Source organism: Lupinus angustifolius, chromosome LG12 (assembly GCF_001865875.1).
Source record: "Lupinus angustifolius cultivar Tanjil chromosome LG12, LupAngTanjil_v1.0, whole genome shotgun sequence".
Classification (NCBI taxonomy): Eukaryota; Viridiplantae; Streptophyta; class Magnoliopsida; order Fabales; family Fabaceae; genus Lupinus; species Lupinus angustifolius.
In genome coordinates, this window is record NC_032020.1 from 1,870,151 (window position 1) to 1,897,277 (window position 27,127).

General features: G+C 29.4%; 1 protein-coding gene across 1 annotated transcript; it reads left to right on the plus strand.

Annotated features, from left to right (window-relative positions):
• On the plus strand, positions 22,165-26,793 carry LOC109361670 (pectinesterase 2-like). Its single transcript, XM_019607188.1, has 2 exons — positions 22,165-23,037; positions 26,096-26,793. Exons 1-2 carry the CDS (start codon positions 22,173-22,175, stop codon positions 26,770-26,772), a joined length of 1,542 nt encoding a protein of 513 aa, XP_019462733.1. The 5' UTR covers positions 22,165-22,172; the 3' UTR covers positions 26,773-26,793.

Genomic DNA, 27,127 nt, shown 5'->3' on the forward strand with positions numbered 1-27,127 from the left:
GAACACTAGTGATCCATTGGTTGATGTTGGTAGTTAGCATGATTTTTAATACCAAGTTTAAGAACATTATTTTTTTCTCTTCATGGTTGTTACCAATTTCTTAGTTTTGTGTAATTGGGGTATATGAAAGGAGGTGTTGCAAACCGTGTGATGCTTCCATGATATAGATTAAAGCAGAAGGCAATGTATATTTTGATATGGATCCATATCTGAACTCCACCAATGAAGTTGTTATTGTCATAATTAAATTAGTGGTTACGGAGTTGAGAACATGTTCAAATTTGTACGGAATATTTATGTTTATGTACTTATATTTTATATTACTCTGAGCTATTTCTTCATGTAGTGTTAGGTCCGAGTGTAATATTGAAACTAATTGTCTTATATTTTGATGAGATTGGTATATTGTAAAATTGGGGTGTATATATAATATATGAATTTAATACGTATTTACTGACAGTGTAAGTGTTTTTTATATTGTTAATAAATTATCTACTATTGATTTGTTATCCATCATTGACTCTCAAATAAAAGTAATACAAATCAATGGTAAATAATGGATTGACAATGTAAAAAACTTTACACAACTAATGTAGATTTTAAACTCATAATATATTGGTTCAAATGAAGAAAAACAAATTATACACTGCTCTGACTTTTTTATAAGATACCCGTTCCGCTTTTTTAAAAGGAAGACATAGGATCATTTGTCTGTATTTTTCCAAGAATAAATTATGTTCTGGAATAATATCTATAATTAGATATTCATACATAAACAAAAATAAAATTTAAAAAAAATGTAAATTATTTGTTAAAATTTGATTATTGTAAGGCAAAAAAATAAAATAATATTCAAAACAAGTGATCATAATCTACTTTTAATACCACATGGTTTAATCTCATTTCATAATCTAAATTAATATGGTGAAAGGGATTAACCACATTTTTAAGGAATAAGCATCCACTCTATTAATAAAGAAAAAAATACATGTTTTTATCTTTATTTTTAATTCCTAAAGTATAATATCATTATAATTAAAATGATAAATTTATTATTAAAAATTGTATTCTCTTTTATTTTTTTGAATCACTTATCTCCCACTAAAGGAGAGAATTCTTGGTCATTTTTAAGTTCAACCATTCCTTTCCTATTCAACCTCACAATTCATCTCCCTCACCTATTTCTCTCTCAACCTATCTTTCTCTCTCATCGATCTTATATAAATATTATTTACATATGATGTTTCATACTTTAGCATATTTTCTATGAGTGTAATGGTAAGTTTTTGTTAATTCTTTCTATTAATAGAAATGTAGGTAATTCTGTTATATCAATAGCTACTATAAATAGTATGCTTCTTATTATCTTCAATACATCCTTTCCTCAATCAATATACATGTTTCTTATACATTGAAATTACCTTCTTCATTCTTTCATTTTCTTTGCTGTTACTGCACTACACTTTCCTCTTCTTCACAATTCATTTTCATATTTTCTCCGACATATAATACTATTTAACAGCGTAAAAGTTTATTATATTATTTATCATTGATTTATATTACTTATATTTTAAAGTTAACATTGTAAAAAAACTTTTACACCATAAGCGCCTATTTTTTCCTCTAATTTAGTATAAAATACCAAACTTACATAAATAAATTTAAAATCATACACAGTTATTAAACATTATCCCCATATTTAAAAAATACATAGTCAGAAGCATTGAATAGTCAACATCTTTGAATAATATATGATTACACATAACTAATTTGCTTATATATAAATTATTACTTGCATGATGTGTATTATTGGGTCGTATAAACTGGGATGGATATAAGCAAATGATGTAAACCAGTTAAATAAACTCATGATACTATAGAGTTCGTTTTATTCGGAAGAGAATGAACAGGAAAATAGAACAATACATACCAAATAACTGAGTCTTGGTACAACTTTTTATTCTGTATATCGTTTTATGGTTAATGCACAATCAAATAATTTTGTATTTGAGTATTGTTTAGTTTGTATTTGTCATGATTCATACTATAACAACATCCTTTGTAGTATTTTTGCACAAAAAGTTTAGTCTTTATTTGTTATTGAATTATTTACTCACTTTTCTCTTATTTATAATATCAAACTATGAATATGTTTTAAATTATATTTCATTTATCTTATAAATAATAAACGATTTAGAATTAACCGTGGCTATATTAAATGGCAAATTTAATATACAACGATGTATGACCACGCTTATTACTGTAAAGTAAGGCAATTTTTCCAAAACGTGGTATTGAAAATAATCGCAGAGTAATAATTATTAGAAAAGAATTGTTATATCATAAACTACAATTTTTTTGTATTACTAAAGATATCTCTCATCCTTTTTAGAATGACATTCTCAGGAATTGAATCTGCTCGAATTTAATTACAATAAGATAATATAAGATAATAAAATAAATGGTTTTGCAATTTACAATTGAAGTTTGCATATCTATCTAGATACAATAAAATAATATTTCCAAATACACAAAATAAATGGTCACTTGGTTGCTATACATTTGGCGTGAATGGTTACTATACAAAATAAATGGCCACTTTGTATCATTTGTTATCTTCTAGTAGTTGAGGGAATTTTTATAATTTGCATTATTTACTCAATGACAAGTTTTTTGGAATTTTGTCTATACGTAATGCTCTCTATTGTGATAAACTTATAATAGTTTATTAAATCAAACGTAGAACAACAAATTTTGTTATCTAGTTCCTTTTTCCATGACATTAAAACGTAGAGCTCATGACATTGTGTTATGAATGAGGATCAACTGTCCATATTTTATTTCATTATGTTATAGTCCAGTAAAAAATTGTCATATTTAAAAATAAAAATAAAAAATATAAAGTAACATTTTTATACCATTTGATAATATATAATTAATTTAGGATATGAGAATATAAAGTTTTGGAGATAGAAGAATTTGTTTCTTTTTTTTCTAGGATAAGTCTAGACCGTTAAACAACCTTCTAAGCTCAGCTAATTAATTTTTAAATATATAAAAAATGAGTGAATATTTATTTCGGTTTTTAAAATTTTTATCTATGCCAATTTGATCATACAAAAAATTTAAATTATTACTCAAAAATCATGCTGGTAAGTTAAAAAGTCATTGTTAGATGTCATATAACATGTTAAAATGACTAACTTGATGAATTAATATCTTCTATGACTATTTTGGGATTTTTTTAATTTTAAAGGATCAAAGTTGATATATGTAAAAAAAATTCAAGTACCAGACTGGTTAATGATTAAATAAAACTCTCACTTGTCATGTAAATTTTATGAGGCTTTCCGTACCCAAAAAAATAAATTATGACATTTATTTCTCTTATATTACTAGAGAAATGTTTCTTAGCCCCCGAAAAAGAGAAATGTTACATTTTATGTGAATTTGACATTTCTCACCTCAATGAGTTTAAATTGCATCACGTTACATTCCTTCAGAACGATAGGTATTGACTTTCAAGGAACACAAATTTTCAAAGGCTTTTAAGTAGTTTTGATGACGTTCAACAATAATTTTATTCAATAATATATTCCTCTCTTTGGCGTGTCTCAATGGTTACCTATTTGACATGTCAAGAAACAACTCCTTTACGAAAAATGAAGCATATAAAGACTATGGAAAGTAGTTTTTTAAAGAATTTTTTATTCATACATAAAATGTGTTTAAATGTGTAATATTATTATTTTAATTAGTAAAATTAAGGTTATGTAATTCAAATAAATTTTATGATTGTATCAAAAAATAAATTTTATAATTATGCACATAATTTTCATGCATGATAATTATTGTGTAAATATTATATAACTTATTTATATTTGTATGATGACCTAAATTATAAATAAGAAAAATATGAATAATTACAACTCTTCCTCCAATAGTATGACATCACTCTCATCACTCTTCTAAAAGAACATCTCTATCCCATTATGGAGGTGTACACACTTATAATAAATAATAAGTTACTGTCTCCAATTACTGCATATAAGGAATTTATATTCTCTTCATCATAATAGATGAATAAGTAAACTATAGATAATCTACAATTAGAAGATTACGACTCTTTTAAGAACTTTTCATCAAGTGTTTTTCATAAATTCTACAAGTATGCTTCAATTTTCTATGACTGATCTTGATGACTTTATATGAATGATTTTAGTTGTATAGATGATTTATTTATTCATCCTTGTAGTATCTTTAATAGATTGCCTATCATTTAATTCATATATGTTTATTAGATGAGAAATAATCTCTTTACACCAAATTAAATTAGTCAACTATTATACCTCTAGTAGTTTCTCGGATTCATGCATATTTGTTGAATCGAAAGTTCCTATCCTATTGAAGTCATATATCAAATTTCATAAAAAAGAAGAAATAATAACACTATTTAGCAACCCATTTATATAAATCAAGATTAACATAATATATATTTTTGAAAAATATGGAAATTAAAACTATTTCATTATAGATGTATTGATGTTCAAATTTTCATATATTTGAGACAAATTATCTTATCTTATATGGTTATCAATCAATCAAGAGATGGATGGATGTGATTTATATTTTATAAAATAATTATTAACAATATGAAAAAAAAATATTCAAAGTTAACTTGTGATTCATGGGAAATATATATTTATCATTTTGAGTACATACATGAATTGATCACTAATAATGTTCTTTTGAAAATCTATCTAATAAGCTAATAGATTATAAGAATACCTAATTAGGTATAACTACCATGAAAGTATTGACATATATTACATTTCTCTGTGTGCGCTTTTGTGCGTTGAATAATAATAATATATCAAGATTTCTGTTCTCACGTACCTCTAATTAATAATAACATTTATAAACTAAATAACACAATTAAAATTCTGCTCACGAGGTCTAAGAAAAGAAGACATGTGCAGTAGTATCTTCGTAAGGGAAATAAAAAGGAAAAAAATAAATAAGTATTTTATAGACATATAGTTTTAAAATACAACTTTTGATGTTCAAAATTTCTATACAGATAACAAACTTCATAATTATGTGTTAGACGAGTCTATGAGACCTATATGTATGTCTAATAAAAATAGGCTCAGCGTAGAGATTTTTTTTTTATAAAAAAAAATAGATCGTAAAATATTTTGAGAAGAAATCCGTCAATTGTGTGATTTTAAAGGTTTTAGTACATGGTCTAAGAAAAATGATTGTGAGTTTAATTCAGAATTTCACGACTTATATGTTAATACATTAATTATATATAATCTATAAATATATGCTTATGATGGCTTTATTTCACAACCGTTTCAATGATTTAAGTATAAAAAATATATTTTCCTAGAAAATTAGCTTACAAATTATTATTATATTATATATAAATAAAGATAAAGGTGACATATTTGTCTTGAGATTATGTCACCAAAAGTTAGCTTAGTTGTTAAAGCTACTAGACGTAAATGGATTGTGACTGCATTCCCCTCATAAAAATAATTTGCCAATAAAAAAGGATGTCACATATTTCATTTATAAGTGACACTTATTATATCTTGTGGGTATAATGATTCATAGCTTAATTTTATAACATAATATATCATTATTATTCTTTGAATTTTGTTAACCAGGTCTTAATTAAGAGGTAAAATAATGATGTATATTGGAAAATCAATCACCAGTTCTCAAAATTTCAAATGCCCCTTTTTTCAAAGTTATCTTCATTAGTTAGTTATGGATGGACTTAACAAAATCTAACAATTTTGCTCTCAAACTAGAAAGCAGAAACACAACTTTGTAGTCAAATAACGCATGCTAACATAGTTCTATAGTGGTCAATATGCTCTCCTAACTTTTGTTTGAGTCATTGAATGGACAACTAAATATAATAGAGCAATTATCGTACCTTAAAACAAAATAAAAATCTACAAAATTGATTTAAAAGTCAATTTAATGTACTAATAAAAGAATTGTATTGATCGCCAATATTATCCATTGTATTTCAGAGTCATAATATAATTAAATGTCAAATCAAAATCTTCTTCTTTGCTACTGTTAAAATAGCTAAAGTTAGTTTTTCATACAATCCCTAGTTTGTGATCGATTTTGCTTCAAATTTCTATCTTTTTTCTCAAAAGCAGAAGAAGTTGAATAAATTATTTTTTCACCGACAGTTCCCCTAATCGTCAACACTAATTGCTTTCCAGAGGTACGCGCAAATTAAAAGTTCTGAAACCGATTAACTTGTGATCAATTTTGCTTTTAATTTATTTATTGTTACGAGTTTATCGTTCAGATGTCTTTATCTTAGTATTTTCATGTCAATATTTATCTTCCAAACAAGCCTAAGATCACGTGTAGTTTATTAATATTGCATACTAATAAATTCAGTTCCTCACAATCATAATTCATTTTCCCACATGTATAAGGTTTTGTGTTTGATTATTGATGTTTTTGTTTTGTTTTATGGAGCAACCATATTCCGAGGAAGAAAAAACCATTCAAATATCTTTAACTCCTTAAATATATATTTTATTATCATTCAACTCCTGTAATATTCTCACTTATCAGTTCTTTTAGAAGTGTTGTCCTAGGTTACTTTGTTTCATAAAGGAAACCAATTCTTTTGATTTCATCAAAATTGTTATTGTTTATCTATTGTACTCTTATAAATTTTCATTCTACAATTATTTGTTTTTATTAACAATAATAATGATAATAAGTGTATAATTGATAAAGATGGAGTTAATATTGTCTTAACCTTGAAAATAACATCCACCAACAACAACCAAACTTAATCTAATTAGGAAGGATAAATTACATGAATTGAATAATAACGACGTAATGATCTATTATAAATCATGTCCATTAACATTCATTTGATCTATTTTATTTATTAAGCTTTTAACGATTTTCTCTACATACATTCAAATCATTTAAGGTGTGATTTACCATCTTCTTTTACAAAATATTCCTAAAACAACATTTAAATAGGAATAAAAATCTTCTAAAAAACATACAAATAAACGGAGAGAGTGGTATATAATTCCTTGATTAAAAAATGAAAATGCTTGTTTAACTGCATGCAATTAAGCCATCAATATGTATATATACACATATAATATAATATAATATATATATATATATATATTATAGCATATGTGTATGTATATCTATATGTGCATGTATATCTATATGTGTATGTGTATGTGTATAGGTATAGATCATACATATATATATACATGTATGTATAGGTCCCAATTGGCTACACGAAACTAATACTATTAAACTTGAATCCATGTTAAGTGCCACAATATCGTATTTGAACTATCAATTTTGTGTCCTTTAACTTTTTACATAACTCAACTTGTTCGTTAATTGATCCTAAAAGCTTAAAATATATTGAATTGCTAAATATGACCTTTATAGTGTTTGTGCAACCAAAACTAAATGAATTATTGCAAAAAGTTAAGTTTTCAGACAAAAGCAAGGATTTAACAATGAGCAGTCCGAGTAAAGTTATGCTACCTCATTCGTTCACTGTTGGATCGATCTGAATTATGGATATGTTGTTTCTAACATATGGATCTTCAATATGAACAGTTAGATCGGTAAAATATAAAAAATTGGATGTGTTGAGCATAATTCTTACGCTCATCGAAATTTGGAAATTTTTTATTGAAAACATTCTGTCTCGGATACACTAAGCCACGCTCTCACACCCAACGAAAGAAGGAGGTGCACCCATTGCTAATATGTGTGCTCAACATAAGATGGTGCGTTGAAAGGTCGAAGTTGACTATACGAAGTGATGTGCTTAGCGCAAGGCGGTGTGCTAAGCGTGGGAACAAGAATTAAGACACTATTAAAGGGGTTTAACTTGAGTTTGTAAAGGAGACATTCGAATAGGAACACTTTATACTCGATTTCTTATAGTTCTTTGGGTTGTTTAGCTTGGATTGAGGTATAGAAGCAAGGAAAAAAGCTTAGATGAGCCAATCTACACTATTTGAGAAGATAATTTCTTCTCCCATGAACTTAGTTTTCTCTTTGTATCTTTGTGTTTAGTTCTCATGATAATTTGTAGCCAAACCTTTTTATTTGTTGGGATTGAATGTAATATGATCTTGATGTATACACTTTGTTTTTATGCTATTTCACTATGTTTTGATTCTTATGAGTTGTTTATGTGTTTAATGCTTACTTTAAGATTGATGAGCTTTTTCTTTGAGTTATGAAATGAAACTATTGGAGAAAACCTTGTTATAATTATGAATTTATTCAACTCATCAATTTGGTATAATTGCTAGACATAGATTTATATCAATTTGTCATTTCATGCAGTTATTGTTTTTGTTGCTAGACATAGAGCTAATTTAGTAACTAAATAACTCCCAAACTTGCTAACATAGACTACTAGACATATCAGTATGATTAACGGTTCATATATCTTCATCTTGTTAATTTAGTAACTAGACATAGATCTATTTTGGTAAACAACTAATATGACCAAGACATTGGCGATTAACATATTGGTCATATTGCATTAAAACTCAATTTCACATGCATAAACTAGTAGACATAGAAGTATGCTTTGTGGATCATAATTCTTCATCTTGTGTATAAAGTTGCTAAACATAGAGCTTTATTTCATGAGGAACTAAATTGACTAAGACATTAACTTTTAGTACCATAGAGGTCATTTGTGTGAAAGAATCATTTCTAGTAATAACGTATGTGTCAATGTGCCCAATGTCCGTGGGATAAATTTTGCATCATGATAGTGAGATTGTAGTTACAGCGTTTAATTCTGAGCTAGCTTTAACAATATAATAGGTTTAAAATGCACCATGACATTTTATTGTATTGTACCAAATGTTATATTACCCTAAAATAGGATCCATCACTCTAAGAGGCATGTATCATATATATCATCTATTCTTGCATGACTTTGATACATAATATTCATGTTGTCTTCAATAATGAGGTTCATTGTTTCAGATAGAGGTTGCTAGTAAAGTAAGACATGAACATTTGTTCTTAGGTTGTGATTTCTAGCAGTGTCTCATTAACCAAGGAGGTAAGAATATAATTGCAGATACATGATGTGAATTGTGTTGTACATTGGGGTAGATAACTATATATTTATGTTATGTAAACGTAATGTAACAAGGAGAAAAATAGTCAAACACAAATCCTTTATCCTCTAATAATACATAGTGGTAACCTCTCAACGCTCTCGGGGACGTAGACACAATTGACCGAACCTCGTTACCAAATCTCTTGTGTTATTCTCTTTTTTCTATACTCTTTTACTATTTGATTACTCACTTTTTTCAAACAATTAGTATCAGATGACTCTTAAATTAACTTGATGGGATTAAAATTATTGCGTCTAATAGATATCATCTAGGACTGAAACCTAATGTTTCTCTAAAATTTTCATCAAGAACAAGTGACCTTGTTGGGTACGCTGCCAAGATACCGAATATGGGCAAAATGTTTACCAAAATAATATTAGGGTAATATATAAGGAACCTTAGTATGAAGCCTGATGTTTCCTCTAAAGATTGCCATCAACACGAGAGCTATCCGTGCATGTATCATAGTCGTCAAGTGTAGGTCGAAATGTCTTCTTATACCAGAACCTCTCAACAAAATAGAATTAGTTTGTATTTTCATCTATCATACATTTTAAACTTGCTATTTTTTTAAAATATTTTTATAAAGAAATTCTCGTCATAATTGCATTAATGCTTTACAAAGTTTAGGCTAGATTAATGACAGGCTAAGAGTTAATTCAAGCAAATAAGTTTGAACTAACACAACTTAAGTATCCCATAAGCAAGATGATGAAAATTATTCTGATTATGCAACAAGAAAACGATGTTGAGGGGAATCCTTCTAGATCAAACATTGGGCTACATTCACCACCTTATCACCCACATGCACAACTAAGTTATCAAGTCGTCGAGGAAGGCCAGCTGAAAGAGTCTGCTTTATGGGGTATCACATGGCTATGTTCAACCAATCGATGGAGAATAATACGTGGATATCTACGATGGCAATTAGATTCACTTAGCCAAGTAAGGACCCAAACTTCGAGCTTCTTCAAAAAAATGTGTCTACTAGAGTTATGCCCAATGCATACACTACTGTCAAATAACAAACTAAACTCAAAATAAAAAAGAGGAGAAGAGAACATACAGTTGAAAAGAGAGGTTAAGAAATAAAGAAGAAAAAAGTAAAAAGAAAGAAGAAAGAAAGAATTGGGAAACCATAAAACGGAAAGCAAAGGGCAAAAAACCCAGGTTTTCATCACTATCCCATTATTTGTGAGTGTTGTCCTCATCATTAGCTAACCATTTATGTAGAAATCACGGAATAATCATCAACAATATGAATGTGTGCCTAGTTATTGGCCCATAATAACTTCTCGATGCAATCATTTACTAGGAGAGATGAAGGAACACACTAACAATGACTTGACATTTTCCTCGCTTTTTGTGACGTCGAACCACCTTGCTTTGACATATCATATGTACACTCTGAGATGTTAATTGTATTAGTCTATATATTGTGTCTCGAATAGAAAGTACTCACATCCAAGCACTGCCACTTGGAATTCTTGTAGCAATGCCCTTGATCATTGCATCATTTTCTGCATGGCCAATTCGAAAGCGTACCGTGGGCTTCAAGTTAATCTTTTATACTTGTTTACTTTTACTTAATTCCTTTTGTAATACATAAAGTAAATCGTTTTATTTTATTTCATTCATCTTTATAATTAAAATATTTTAATTTTAATTAATAATACTGAAAAATAGTAATAAATAAAAAATATTAAAGTTTTAACCTTTTTTGGGAGTAAATATAACATTTTAATAATTTATTAGTGAGGTTATGAACTAGGTTGTATCTTACTTTCTACTTTGAAGTGAGTAGATGTTGTGGTCATTAGTATTGTTTCCACTATCTCTCAAAGTGAAAAGTCGATTCACAACCTTTTGGAGTTTCTTCTCCTATTAATTATCTTTCAATTAAATTAATGTATGTAATAATTTATTAAATAATATTTAGAATTTGGCAGTGAGGTTACGACTCATGTCGTTTTTTACTTTTTTGCTTTGTGTCAAGAAATAGTTATAATCATTAGTAAAGTCTTGACTATCTCTCAGAGCGGGAATGAGTTTACTGCATTTTGATAGCAAAATAACATAATGGTGACCTCAAATTATATGGGAAAGGTTGGGATTGTGTTCGACTTATTCCTATATCGTGAAATGGATGATCCATTGAGGGTTGGGTCGGGACACTCCACTTTACTTGTTGCTATCTTGATAGCGAGAAAACCGAGATTCGAGTGTTATCTCGATAAATAACTAGTAAATGAACACTAACTTTATTGAAATGAACAAAAAATTGAGAATTTCGGTAAGAGTATGATTAGAATCTTAGGGATGAAGATACAACAAAGAATGAAGGTTGGGGTGCTGTTAGAATGTGAGAACAAGAATAAAAGCAAACCTAGATTGCATGTTGAGGGATTATCGGAATTGCAAAACAAGAATTAAAATCACCAAGAATACAATTTGTGATATTGTCAGAACTTGGGAATATGAATAAAAACAAACCATAAAGAATACAGATTGGGGTACTTCTGGAACTTATGAAAAATAATAAAAATTATGGAGAACATAGGTTGGGGTTCTGCTGTGTCTTGGGTACAAGAATTAAAATTACCAAGAATGCAAGTCGGGTACTAACAAAACTTCGGAACAAGAATAATAAAGCTAACAAGAATGCAAGTTGGGTTACTACTAGAACTTGGTAATAAGAAATAAAATAATCACGACACAAGTTAGGGTACTCTAGAAACTTGGAATCATGGGTAAACACAACCAAGAACGCAATTCTGGGTATAGTGGGAACAAATAACAAGAATAAAGAACCAAGAACGTAGGTCTGAGTACTGCTAGAACTTGAGAACAAAAAAAAGAAAGAAAATATACCCACCAAAAGTGTAGGTCGGGGTTTGGATGAAAGTCAAAAAATAAATAAAAAAAGGAAAAAAAGAAGAAGAAAAGATCAGGGTACTACAAAACTTGAGAAGAGAAATTAAAAAAACACTGGGATCATAGGTTAGGATATTTCCAGATATTTGCAACAAAAAAGGATAAGATTAATCTAGCAATGTTTCAATTTCACAGTCTAAATATGCTTATGATGTGATGATATTTGAAAATGGTTTTTTCTTTTTAGGGGATATTTTATCTTATTGGTCTAACAACGTCATAACATTTTAGTGTCTAAATCCAAAAATCATTTTTTTAAGAACATTCTGTCATTCAAGTCAATCAATGTAATAACATTTGTTATCTAAGTCTGAAAATACTTTTGTAGGAATATTTTGGTGTCTAAATCCAACAACATAATAACATTTTAGTGTCGAAGTTCAAAAATTATTTTGATTGAACGCTTTGGCGTCTATATCCAACAACATAATAAATTTTTAATGTTTAGGTCTGAAAATGTTTGTGTGTGAACATTTTGGCATCTAAGTCCAACAATGTAATAACATTTCAATGTTTAAGCCTGACAATTCTAAATAATGGGAGTTTTGACATCTAAGTAAAACAATGTAGAAATGTTTCAATGTCTAAGTCTGACAATGTCAATGAGGAAACTTGTTGACATATAAGTCCAACAATGTAATAACATTTCGACATCTAAGTCCGACAATGCTGAGGAGAGAATATTTTGGCACCTAAGTCCAAACATGATTTTGAGTGAATGTTTTTGTATTTAAGTCCAACAGCGTAATAACATTTCAACGTCTAAGTCTGACAATAATGATAAATCTAAAGTGATATAATTTGCCCCAAAGATTCTTGGTTGCTCATTTGCGAATTCTTCTTTTTTGGGATGATATAAAGTCTATCAATTTATTAGTTCTTTACAAATTTTATGGACTCGATGGAGATGTGACTCTCGTTAACCTTTGTTGACTAGTATGGTTGGTCACTTATTTGCTTTCCATTTTCACATTCTTGGAGGAATGAGATAAAAAAAGTCTCAATTTACTTAAAGATAACTTTTCTTTTAAGGTAATCCATATAATCTCCTCCAATGTTATCTTGAGGAGAATGACTATGCCCAAAAACATTCCTGCAGTTTGGACGCTAAGGGAACTTGTTTCCAAAGAGACAAAAATGCTTAGGTTTAGTGACTTTGAACAAGTTACTTTCAAATAAGTTGATCATAAAATTGCCATGTACCTATTCTGAACTATAACTTCCCTTTAGAGGTTATTACTTAAATTCAAAAGGTTGCACCATTTTACTTAACTCATAATGGGAAGTATTAGGTCTTCAACTTGAGCTTGCTCATTTAATTTTCCACAATTATTTTCCAGAATACGCAGTGTAGGTACATGCCGGTCATTCTTTCTTCTTTTTATGATCCTTAGTCACCTTTGCAGGTTTTTAACCTAACACTATTTTTTTTTGTGAACACCCTCAAATATGATGATATTAAGCCTATCCAAGTTGATAGAAAGTAGAATATTTCTACCATGTTTATGGTAATTGTTGAATCTCCTGAAAAATGCTTCTTAAAAGTGATAGTTTGAAATCTTGTCCTTGCTTTGGTTGAGGTGTTTTTTCTTTTTGTTTCTTGTGATTTGTTGCAAATTATAGAATCATGATAAAAAACTTCAATATTGCCTCAATTTCAATCATATATATTAAAGATGAGATACTTCTTTTTTATCAATTAACGATATTTAGTGGAGATAATGCTGCACTTCTCGGGTGTGCACCTTAGGAAAATCAATCCTCGACAATGTCTTTTTAAGTTTGTACGATGGTGTGGCTAAGGGTTTTCAAGAAAACACATCTGGCTCAAAAGTATGTATTTCACACACCCATCTTTCTCCTTTCTCTCATCGCCTATTATAGAAGTATTTTTGGGATTCAACTGTCAAGGTGATTTTTCTGGTAGTGATAAAAACGACATGAAATTAAGGCGAAAGTGTTACCCTATAGGACATGAATGGTTCCTTTTGTGGTCAATAATAGTGTTCTTTCCCTTACTCTAACATTTTCCTGAGATATTCATTGATAATTCTCGACGGTATATATTTGTTTTCTCGTTTGCACTTCGACTAAGAATTTTTTTATTTTGATTTAATTTGGATTATTTATTCTTCGATTTAAAGATAGGAAATAACATGAATGGTGTGACAAAATGTATCCATTCATTAGTAATTAGATGTCAAGAAAACAATTGAAAAATTACTATCTCGAGGCTATTGACATTTTGCAATTAGTACATAAATAATATCCTTTGGTAAGCCTAGGCTCAACTGAGGTGGCTAGGGATATCATGTGAGTGTAAATGAATTACAATGAAGACTTCTGTTATCAAAACAATTTGCCTCAGGATCCATACCACTTTGGGTCTTTCATTTGTATCATCCTCTATATCATTTTAATTATTGAATAAATATCTCGTGTTAATTCATGAATCTATTTATTTTATGTGTGAATATTTTTTGGAATGAAATATAAGATGTTAAATTTCATTATCATTGCGTTACAAAATAAATCTTTATTCTTTAATAAGGAAACATGAGTGAGTGCATGACTAATTGACCTCGACTATGGTCTTCAAATGAAGATAATTTTTCAAAATGGTCCACGTTAAGCTAAAGTAGGAGTTGTATGTCATGTTGTGTGATAGGTTTAGTCCCTGTTGTCTCGATCGCTAACAACACTGAAATTTTCTTTATCTTCCTGGATTTCAATTTAATCATGGTGCTTTCAGTTAAGTCCAAGAATAGTGCTCTTTAAAACAACTCTTAATTGAAGATTTCCCTTAGCAATGAGAACCATAAAATGAATACATAACAGATGATTTTTATTTAGCATAATGTATGATGTGGACCACTTATTTTATATTTATGTTACAATGATTGAAATGAAACTTTAAATGATGGATGAAATACATATAATACTAACCTTAAGGAAATACTACTTCAAAAACGTATGACATGCATCTTAAGAAACATTTGATTTGTTTAAGGAAGCATGGATGATATGAAGATGAAAGTTTTGATGTATATGATTCGTGAAAGTAAATGAGATGTAGCTATGGAATACATGTGATTTTAAAAAAATACATGAGACTACTTGGAAAACACAATTTATTATGCATGTGATTTGTTTTTGCTTTTTTAAGATAATGCATCCGGAGGTTCACGATAATGCATGAAATGATATGATGAGACCATATGAAATGATAAGGAATGAAATGTATTATTTTAGTGATGTATTTTTATTTTTCAACCAAATGATTGCATGAATGAATGAGTGGATGATAGGATGAATAAATGATTAAGTGATGCATTTTTATTTTTCATCGAATGCTTGCATGGATGAATATGTGAATGAATAGAAGAATGCATGAATAATGTATTTATCATTTTATTAATGAATAAATGATGTTTGTTTTTCATGAATGTGATGTTTAATGACGTAAATGGAATTAGCCAACCCAAATGGAATTTCAATTGCCATACAATTCAGGATAACCTTGAGCCAATATGGGTTGCCCCAAGTTTCTTTTTACGATGAATCCTACGAAGGGTATTTCTTTTGTATGTAATGTAACTCTATTATGGCATATGAATACCAAAGTGCAATAATATCTTATACCATTTAGGCTTGGTTGACGATGGGATCATCTTATTTAAGGGACATAAGTCCTAATTTATAATGTCAAAAAATAAGGTGTGATTTTCTTGTCTGGAAAACATACACCTTATCAGTTTTTTAAAACATATTAAGGTGACAAGAATATGTTAGATTACTAGGGTATATCTATAGTGAAATCCTTAAAATGTCCTATATTCATTATAAAGGTCTAGATACTAAATTCAATCTTGTAGAAAGGATACCAAGTATCATAGGTTAGAAACGATATATTATCTTTTGAAGTGCCTTAGTCATGATACTAGTGACAATATAGATGGTTCATCAAGATAATACAAGTGAGACTCGTTGTCTACACTTTCAAAGTTGATGTCCAAGCTATCTTATAATAATCTCTAATACCTGAATATAAGGCATATGTATGTCGAAAAGCAAGTATACACTATTGAATGAATGGGAAGTATACATATTTTTTTATAATAATAATATAAAACTCTGAATAAATGTCCCAACAAGTGACATTGTAATATCTTGTTAGTTGGGAAAAAAAATAAGCTTTCCAGTGTATAGATATATCGTTACAATCAATGGTTTTGAGCTCAACTTTCTACTAGTGTCTCTAGTGGGAACCGCCAACTATCATGCACAACATCTTGACTTCCACAACTAGGAAGAGGTAATGGGAAGGACAAGATTCCATCCTTTTCCAAGTGATTGGAGTCAATACTATGTTTCTACAGACAAAACTCGGAAAACCCTCTTTATTCCCAATATAGATTATTTTTTTCTTTAAACCATATTTCAGAGATTAGTGAGTCAATTCAGATTAGGAAATATATTAGAACATTGGCGATCGAGACTAAGATAATACCCTCATTAAAAGTATGAACTAATTTATACCCTACACTTGTTTAAATACTTATTAATTTTTAATATTTAATTATTATTTATTATATGACTAAAACTATATTTTTTATTTTATATATAACAAACTTTTATCTTACTCCTACAAATCCCTGCGCGCAATAGGAAATAAAGGCTTACATATGTCTTAGGTAAAAATAGTTTTATTTGTTATGATGACTTTTCTTATATAGCGATTAAGAGAAAAGAAATAATGTCAACCATAGTTCTTTATCCCCATCTAAAGATATGGAAGTAGCAATCCTATGTCATTAACGTATCTCAACTCAAAGAGAGAAAGCATGATAAAGATCGTGCCCACTCTTTCAATCTTTAAAGAGTTTTATTAAAGAGTAAATACTGATTTTCACCTTAATGTTTTTCGATCTTACTAGTTTGGTTCTTTAAATATTGAAAATCCAAATTGACCTCCTTAATTTTCAAATGCGAGTCAAATTAGTATCTATCAAATGTTATAAATATATGCTGAAAAGGACAAATTTGACCAATTTGAATTTTGGTGATCACTTGAGTTTTTAATTTTTGAGAGACCAAATTAATAAGATCAAAAAACACGATGAACTGAAATGAATATCCCAGATAAAAGTAATTGCAATATGTATGCTACCACTTTTCAAATTGAAGGGATGGAAAATATAAATCTTAGTCTCTACTGCCCTCTTAATCTTTATTGATTTTTTATATCTATTGTGTAATTAATTATGAATTGTAGTATTTTTATTTAAAAAGATTTAATTTACTATTCAATATTTATTTATTTAAAAAGTATCAAAACATAATTTTTATCGTATTATTTAAGTATTTATCTTGTTGTTATTAAAAGATTTAGATTTTATGACAAAATAGTTTTATAGAGAAGATCATGGTTTATATTTAGAAAAAAGATAATATTTTTTCATTTAATTTTGGGATAAAGATCAAGAGAAAAATGTTGTGCCTATTACTTATTACATTATTATCATTTATAATTATTATTGAATATATAAATTACAAAAGAAATAAAAAAGGAAACTAGAAAAAGAAAAAAAAAATGTGCATAAAGTAAAAAAGGAAAAAAAAAATAATGTGGGAATAAAAAACATTAAAACCATGACATATAGTTTAGGCTACAATTTTACATTGCTTTCAAACCGTGTTCTAGGCGAGCGTGACATAATTCAATGGACTATGGTTTGTTACATTTGACCACGAAAGAAACAAATTGGACTAAAATAGAGGTAAAGATAATGATTTATAGAACTACTTTTAAGTCACGATTCTGAAAACCTCTTTTATACCATATTTGTGTACATATTTTTTATTTTTAGGCTACACTTTTAAAGACTAATTTCATGTCACGATTTTTACGAATTACTTTTAGACCATTCTTTTTAAAAAATGTCTATATATTTAGAACATAGTTTTTACCATTAGTTTTAGGCCACAATCATTTTAACAACTTTCAAGCCATAATTTTATACTTGTCATGTTGAATCCTAAGGGAATCATTAAACAATTTCAAAATCGTATTCGACATATTCATTTGAATTTGAAACCAATAATAGAATTTTTTCCACATATTAGATACAAAGAGACAAAAAAGAAAAAAATGATTTACATATTCATCATGCAACACATACAAAGCACACTTCAAATCAATGTTATTAAAATCGGTTCGGCCGACCGGTTCAACCGAAGAATCGGTCAACTGGTCCCATAACCGGTACGAAACAAGTGTATTGCCGGCTAAGCATCAAAACCGGTGTAAACCGGTGAAAAACCGGTGAACCGTGTCAAAACCGGTGAACCGGCCGAAATTTGATTGAACCGGCCGGTTCATACATATAATTATAAAGAACCCCACATAGGCACATACCACTTAAAATTAGAAGATGATGATAATGCACAACTAATAACTATTTTATTTTTTATTTTTTTTCATACATGTAATGTTTTTTATTATATTATCAGTTTTGGTTCTAATAACTAATTTATTTTATTGTTAACTTGTATGAAAATTGATGTATGAAAAATAATATTGTTGTAGATCAATTAAATTTAGAAGATGATGATGATGCACAACTCAACCTTGTGGAGAATGTGAACCTAGTTGAAAACAACATTAGTAAGCTTTGGACTTAGATGATGAAGAAATGGAACCTCAATAAGAAACAACTTTGACTCTTTGATGTTAAAGTTTTAAATATATAATATGTTTTGTAGACTGAGTTATGAACTTGCGTTATATGTTTCGAGTTTGTTAAGTAAGACAAGTACTTGTGGATTACTATTTGTATTTGTAATTTAGACTTTAGATTTATTAAAGTTGTTTGTTTATGGGAATTCTTACTTTGACTATAAATATGGATTATAAAATTGAGTATCTACATATTAGATAATTTTTGTTACAGGTTTACACACATATATATATAAACATGTATGTCTGGTTTAACCGGTTTAATCCCATGCGGGTTAATTACTGAACCATTGATTGAACCACTAAATCAATACCCTTACTAGTTTGATGACCGGTCCGGTTTTAATAAGATTGCTTCAAATTATCCCATATTTTTCTTGTTACGTGCTTAAACTACCATTTGTTATGTGCTTTTCCACACATCATACTTGTTATGTGCTTTTCCACACATTATACTTGTTATGCTTAAACTACTATTTTCAAAATTACCTTTTTCCAATACTTTCCTTTTCCAATTTATACTACCACATTTAGTACACAATAAAATTAACTTTACAAGTGAAGTGATAAATTAATTTTTATGCTAATTAATACATGCATTTTTTCACTTATTACGACAACTAAAGTTCAATAAGTTTACATCCTTGGCTTATTAGTTTTCATTCTTTATAAACAATAATAAATATTTTTTACATAAATAAATAATGAATAGTTTTTTAAATTCCTTCTTTATAAATAATAAGAAACATTTTATTTTTATACAAAATAAATAAATAATTTAAATTAAATAATAAAAATAATTTTTTTAATATATTAACTTAAAGAGGTAAAGGGGACCATTGAGGGCCAACTTTGCTTATCTTCTGTTAGTGTTTTTATAAAAAAAATGTAGTAAAGATTAAAAGGATGGCGGTGATGAGGTCATATCTTTTAACCATTTAAGTTGAGAAATGATAATGGATATATATGTTACTTCACTCTCATGCAATAAAATTATTTAATGATTGAAAAAGTAGGTATCAAGTTTTCTATCTACTTGAGTTGAGACACACTAGCGAATATAAAACTCTTACTTCACATTCTTGAGGTGGAAATAACAAATTACAATTACATATTATTATTCTCTTTTATATTTAAATAATAAAAATAATTATAACCATAAAAAATTTTACTTCATAATTCCTTATTGTATATGAGGATACATAAAAAATATAACTTTTGTCACCTAATGAAGAACTATATAAATAAATAAATACCTAAACGAGCCTTAAATATTGTTTGGTGCTATTATTAACAGGTGCCAATAACAGTTGTCTCACCCTTTCCATCAAAATATTGGAGCTGTTGACATACTTGTGGAGACATCATCATCATGATTATGATTGGAAGCGCGCGCCGTTTGGTGATATGATGGCAGATGTATGTACGTGCGGACATCCTGTGGACGTGCCCAAGCTTCTCGTGTGACCCGTTGTGCACCAAAGGATTAGGTGACGCCTTCATGTAACAACTAACCAACTCAGCATTGTGCGACCAAACCAGCACGTCAACGGACCACGCTTTCCCGAGGGACGAGCCTACACAAGGCCAAAGTTTTCTTATCAAGGGAAACAATGATACTCTAATGTAAAAAAAAACGTTTGAATGTTTAAAAGTTGAGACAACTTTCTTTTTCCAATTTAGACTCCCACATATTATAATAATAAAATAAGCGTTACAAGTGAAGTAATAAATTCATTTTATGGGAAATATATGCATTTTATTATTCATCCAGTGTACAATCTCCCCAATTTATTAGTTTTTTATAAATAATAATTTTAATAAATATTTTTTTACATAAATAAATAATGATTATTTTATTAAATTTCATCTTTTATGCATAATTAGAAATATTTTATTTGTATAACTAAATAAACAAACCATAATTAATTAAAGTTAAATAATAAAAATATTTTCAATTTATTAACTTAAAGAGCTAAAAAGAATTATTAAGCTCCAACATTTTCCGCCTTCTCTTAATTCTTTTAGTAGAAAAATAGTTAGGAAAAAAACGAAGGTAGTGTCGAGGTCATATTCCTTCCCTTAAATTTGAGATGTGATAGTGGACATATGGCTATTACTTCACTTACTTGAAATGGATAGACAAATGATAAATGTTGGATTATCCTTTAAATTTACAATAAGATATATGACTATTACTTTATTCTCTTGAAATGGGTAGGAAAATGATAGTAAATGTTGAATTTTACTTTAAATTTAGAATAAAATCTTTAATGATTGAAATAGTTATCGCAATGGATATCATATTTTATCTTTTCCTTGAGTTGAGACGCGTGAATATTACACTGCTACTTCACTATGTTGAGGTAAAAGGGTACGATTACATTTAGACTTTGTTTTTTTCTTTCAATATTTAAAGAACAAAAATCACCACAATTATGAAAATAAGAGTGAGGATCCAGTTACTCCAAAAGTATGACTAGGATGACGAATAAGTTTAAAAAACTTATCATGAATTATCCTCTGAAAATATTTTTTATCAAAAAACTATGTATGTCTTGATTCCATATTTCACATGAGAACATGTAGGAGCAAGATATCTCTTGTCATACATAAAAAATAAATATAATATTTGTTCCTTAATAAATAGCAATATACAAATAAGTAAATATATAAACAAACCTAAAATATAGATTCATGCAATTAAAGATGTATTATCTAAGTATGAGCTGATATAATACTAATACTTTCCTCTAGCTGTAATCAACTCTCAACTATATGAAATCCCACTCAAAGATCATATTTTCTAAAATTGGACATCCAGATTTTCAAAACAAATTTTCCCTTTCCATCATCTCTTTCTAATTGTAAAAAATGACAAATTTAATTGGGTATAATAAGGGGTGTCATTAGGGGTTTACTTAACCTTTATAATTATAATTAAGAATAAAGATTATGTATCCCAAAAAATCATAAAAGTGTTAGTGTATATTTTTAGGATTTTCCTTTTTAAGTAAATAATAGTCTAAAGTAAAAAAGTTAGTGCTTAAAAGTTGCAGCTTTTACACAAATATGTTTGAAAAATACACAGAAATGTAGAGTAAATACAAATATGAATTGGAAAAAACGAGGGGAACAATCCCATAATTTGCTTGTTTAGTTTTACTGCAACCAACTCTTGTCTCTCTATATAAAGCCACCAAGTTTAGGACATAACCTCACCCATGCATTCACAACAAAACCTAAAAACCCTTCTCTATACTTTGTCTTCACCATCCAATTCTTGATTCCATAATCATTTTCAGGCTATAGGCATGCTCTCAACTATGGTATTATTTCGCTTGCTAATAACACTATTAATCGTTCCCTTTCTGTTTTCCTCTATTGTTTCTGGTTACTCATTGAGTGACATCAAAAAATGGTGTAGCCAAACCCCTAACCCTAAGCCATGTGAGTATTATTTGAGCGACAATGCTTTCAACAAACCCATTAAAAACAAGTCTGATTTTCTTAAAGTGTCCTTACAAATCGCCTTAGATCAAGCACAGAAAGGCCAAGAAAACGCTCACTCACTTGGTCCTAAGTGCCGGAACTCAAAAGAAAGAGCTGTATGGGCTGATTGCCTTGAACTCTATGAGTACACCGTTCAAAGGCTCAACCAAACCATAAACCCTAACACAAAGTTCATAGAAGTTGATGCTCAAACATGGCTCAGCACGGCCCTAACAAACCTGGAGACATGCAAAGATGGGTTCAATGACCTTGGTGTTTCAGATAATGTGTTACCCTTGTTGTCCAATAATGTTACTAAGTTGATAAGCAACGTCTTGTCTTTGAACAAGGTTCCTGACCAACAACAAAGTTACAAAGATGGGTTTCCAACATGGGTCAAGCCCAGAGACGGGAAGCTGTTGCGATCATATGCAATTGCTCAGGCTAATGTGGTGGTTGCGAAAGATGGGTCAGGCAAATACAAAACAGTGAAAGAAGCAATTGATGGTGCACCACAGAGTAGCAATGACAGGTATGTTATATATGTGAAGAAAGGTACATACAATGAACAAATTGTGATAAAAGCAAAGAATATCATGTTGGTAGGAGATGGTATTGGCAAGACCATTATCACAGGTAGTAAAAGCGTTGAAGGGGGCAGCACAACCTTCAATTCCGCCACGGTTGGTAAGCAAATTCTTATTCTGCTATAATATTTTAATGTTTTTAGTGATAGACTAATAGTAAATATTGGCAGATTTTATCTTGGTCTCCTGTTTTTCTTACTTTTTCATCAAATACTTTTTTTTTAAACGGGAAAATTTTATTAAAAAAGAACATATGTAGAACAAAAGAAACAAAATAAAACAACTCCAAGGCCTAGAACATTCCCACAAGAACTATAAAAAAATCAGAAATACAAAAACCTAAGATTACAACTACGGATAACATTCCAATCAAACAATCAGATTAGAGATCCATTCAAACCAAGACATAAAATAACCTTTGATTTTACTTTTGGTCCAAAGCCAAGACTTGAACTTTATCTCGTCCAGAACCTCCTCCATACATTTTCTCTTGTTGTTAAAAATAATGTCATTTCTACAACTCCATAAGGTCCAAATACCGAGTGAGACTCAATGGAGAGGGAAGTATTCTCAAATACCAAAGAAAAAAACAATGTGCATTTACATTTATATCCTTTGAATTTAGACCGACATTATATTATTACCCTTGAAACTAAAAGAAAAAAGAGTACTTCCCTCTCCATTAACTCCATTAATGAAGAGGAGTCTCACTTCCAAATACAAGCCATCCAAAACAAAGAACTAACTTTCTCTTGGAAACCATCAACATAATTAAGATGATGAAACCAATGAGATTTAGCAGAATTAAGAAGGTAATACCCGCGTAAGTCCCAACCATCTATAAAGAAGTTGCCAAACTCTATAAGAAAAATGACAAGAGAAGAAAAGATGATCAGTAGTCTCCGAATAACTTTGACACAAAACACAAAGGTCATCATTACCATTACCACCCCTCTGAGCAAAGTTCCAGTTACTATGAACCCTGTCCAAGATAATTTTCCACGCAAATATCTGAGTTTTGAGAGGGGCTCGAGATTTCAAAATTGTGTCCCACAATAATAGTTGGTCACATTCTCAATTAATATAAGGATGTGCCATACATAGATATTAATCACACCATTATTAGGATCTCAAATAAATTTTTATAACATAATGACCAAAACCCTAATAAAAATTACACGAACTAAAATCAAAATTTGGTAAATTTTACAAATCAAAAACATATTTGACTTTTATTATTTACAAATCAAAATTTCATCGCAATACTTCTACATAAAACTGTATTTTTACAGCCAAATTTATATAATAGACTTGACAACAACTTTTTGGATAAGGAATAAAAGGAAAAAAATAAGAAATTAAAAGTAAGTGTTTGACCCTGCTTTCATTTTAAAAAATGTTGTACAACCTTCTTAAGTAAAGTCGGTTATACAAAGTGACTTTTATATTATTTTAGATTAATGAATTAGATTTTGCTAACTAATTTATTTATCTTAATAACTAAATTCTGTTACTTATAAATTATAATATTCTTGTAGTTTTCAAGGTCAAAGTTGTGTGTATGATTTTGTTAGATAATATTCGGGGTGGCAAATTAAATTATTAGCCAAAATTGGACTTAAGTTAATATATCAATTTACGTAGATGAATAGAAATGGTGGTCTTCAAAAATCATTGAGGGACTGGCATAGTGTTTTGATGTGTTTCCCAACAATGATGTTGAGGCAATGATCATGCTGGTTGCTAAAGAGATGCTGCACCCACAATTTTTTTGTCTTCCTGTCCCGGACCAATCAAACAATCACAAAATAATATTAAAATATTAATTTCTGTTTTTATAATTTTTATTTTTAAATGAATGAAGCTCTATAATTGATTTGGTATATCAAATAAGACATGAATAAAGACATGTGATCCCATCCTATTTTATGAAACTTGCTTTTATTCCTAGAAATATAGATAGTATATATAATATTGATGATAGTATCGATGATGACATCTTTGAGTTGATAACTCTAGCCACAATTAATGATAGACGTAACATTGATTAGAGAGGACTTGTTAACGTTCATTGTAATTAGTAATTACATTATTGAACCAATCACATAGAGCATTAACAAACCTACATTGGAAGAATAAACGGCCAGAAGGGTCACATTGCAAAAGATAAAGATTGTAAATGGAGACCGTGGAGATTTTTCTGCCCTGCAATTTTTCATCTTTTGGAAGTTTGTCGTGATACAATCTCAAGAAAATGAAAGGTTTTGAAGGGGATTTTTTTTTATTTTTATATTATTTTATGTTGGAACACTCGGCCAGTAAGTATTATTTCGTGTCATTTAAAATTGCTGCAAGCTACGGTGACAACATTTTACACCAAGGAAGTTGAGTGTTTTTGGAGCCGGACGTCTATAAGCTTCTCTAAGGGATAGGTCTCCATCTTTTGAGTGATGCTAGGATAATTTGTCCTCTACATTAGATTTTGCTAGAGTGATTTTGCTGATCAAGTAGGTTATATGCTTTGGCGATGCTGATACACCAATTGCCACATACTACGAATTATCGATCTAACCAATTCCACTATACCCATAATTGAAAGGAGAGAGCCCTTCCAATTTGCCAATTTGATGATTATGGTCCTTCTAGGTTGCCTTTGAAAAGAGGCACTCCCAAGTTGAGAATTCCAAAGTGGAAGCAATAGTAGTCGATTTCCTAGTTGAGACTTTTCCGCTATAGAATTTGCATTTAACTTGCCCAAGTTGAGAAATTGGTGAGAAGCATTATTGTATTAATTGACAAGGTCTTTTCGATAACAAAGCTTTTTTGGTTCTTTTTTGTAGTCTACATATGGGACATGGCTAGCTAAGAGAACACACATTTTAGGACCAGAAATTGTATTGAGAGCACCATCACCCACCACCTTGGATAATTGTCCTTATAACTCACATTTCTATGTATAAAGCTAGATTAAAGTACAAAAGGAGTGCTTACTTAAACTATAAATTTCTAATAAATAGAAATGGTGAACGTTGACTCTTTGAGAGGTAGACAAATTAATGTAGACATCATTTTAGAATACATTTTGTAATGGATTTTTAGAATACATAACGATAAAAGTAAAGAAATTAGTAATAAGCTATTTTCTAATTATTTTTCAGCTGCTGAGGGGTATGGATTTATGGCTCAATACATGACATTTAGAAACACTGCAACAACTACCCAAGCCGTGGCACTACGTTCTGGCTCAGATAATTCAGTTTTTTACAAATGTGGTTTCGAAGGTTACCAAGACACACTATATGTTCATTCACAGAGACAATTTTATAGGGAGTGTGACATCTATGGTACAGTTGATTTTATCTTTGGTAATGCAGCTGTTGTTTTACAAAATTGTAACCTTTATGCAAGAAATGGTTATCAAAATACAGTAACAGTTACAGCTCAAGGTCGAACTGATCCAAACCAAAACACCGGAATCATCATTCATAACTCTAAATTTAAAGGTGCCCCAGGTTTTAAGTCAAAGTCAGTAAAATCATATCTAGGGAGGCCATGGAAAGAATACTCAAGAACAGTGTTCTTGAAAACTTACCTTGATAGTTTGATAAACCCAGCTGGTTGGATGGAATGGGATGGAAATTTTGCATTGAATACTTTATACTATGCTGAATATGCAAACACAGGTCCAGGTTCCTCCACCAAAAATCGAGTAAAATGGAGGGGTTATGAGGTTATTACTAGTGCATCTAAGGCTGAGCCATTCACAGTTGGAAAATTTCTTGATGGTAATTCATGGTTACCGGCCACTGGTGTGCCTTTTACTTCTGGGCTTTAATTGTATTACAAGTTTATAGACTTGTGAATATTTCCTATTTCATGTTAAATCCTTCCTTTTGTACCAACATGTATAGTGGTTGTGTATTTGGTAAGAAGAATAAATACAGTTGTTATTTATATAAAGTATCTCCTTAGGGTACTTGAATTGTGACACTTTTCACCATATTTTATATTCTACAATGTAATATTACATATTTTAGGTCTCTCTGATTAATCCAAAATGCAGAAAACACATCCTATTGTTATTAAATTTGGATCGGCCAATAACTCTATCAAAATACTAAGTCAATGAATCGCTGGTTAGATCTATTAGAACAAAGGATAAGAGTAAAAATGAATGACGAAGATGATTG

Excerpts from the sequence above, each read along its gene's own strand:
- LOC109361670 (XM_019607188.1), top strand. The coding sequence starts at position 22,173 with ATGCTCTCAACTATGGTATTATTTCGCTTGCTAATAACACTATTAATC. Across the intron at positions 23,038-26,095 it reads CTTCAATTCCGCCACGGTTG|CTGCTGAGGGGTATGGATTT; the intron begins GTAAGCAAATTC and ends ATTATTTTTCAG.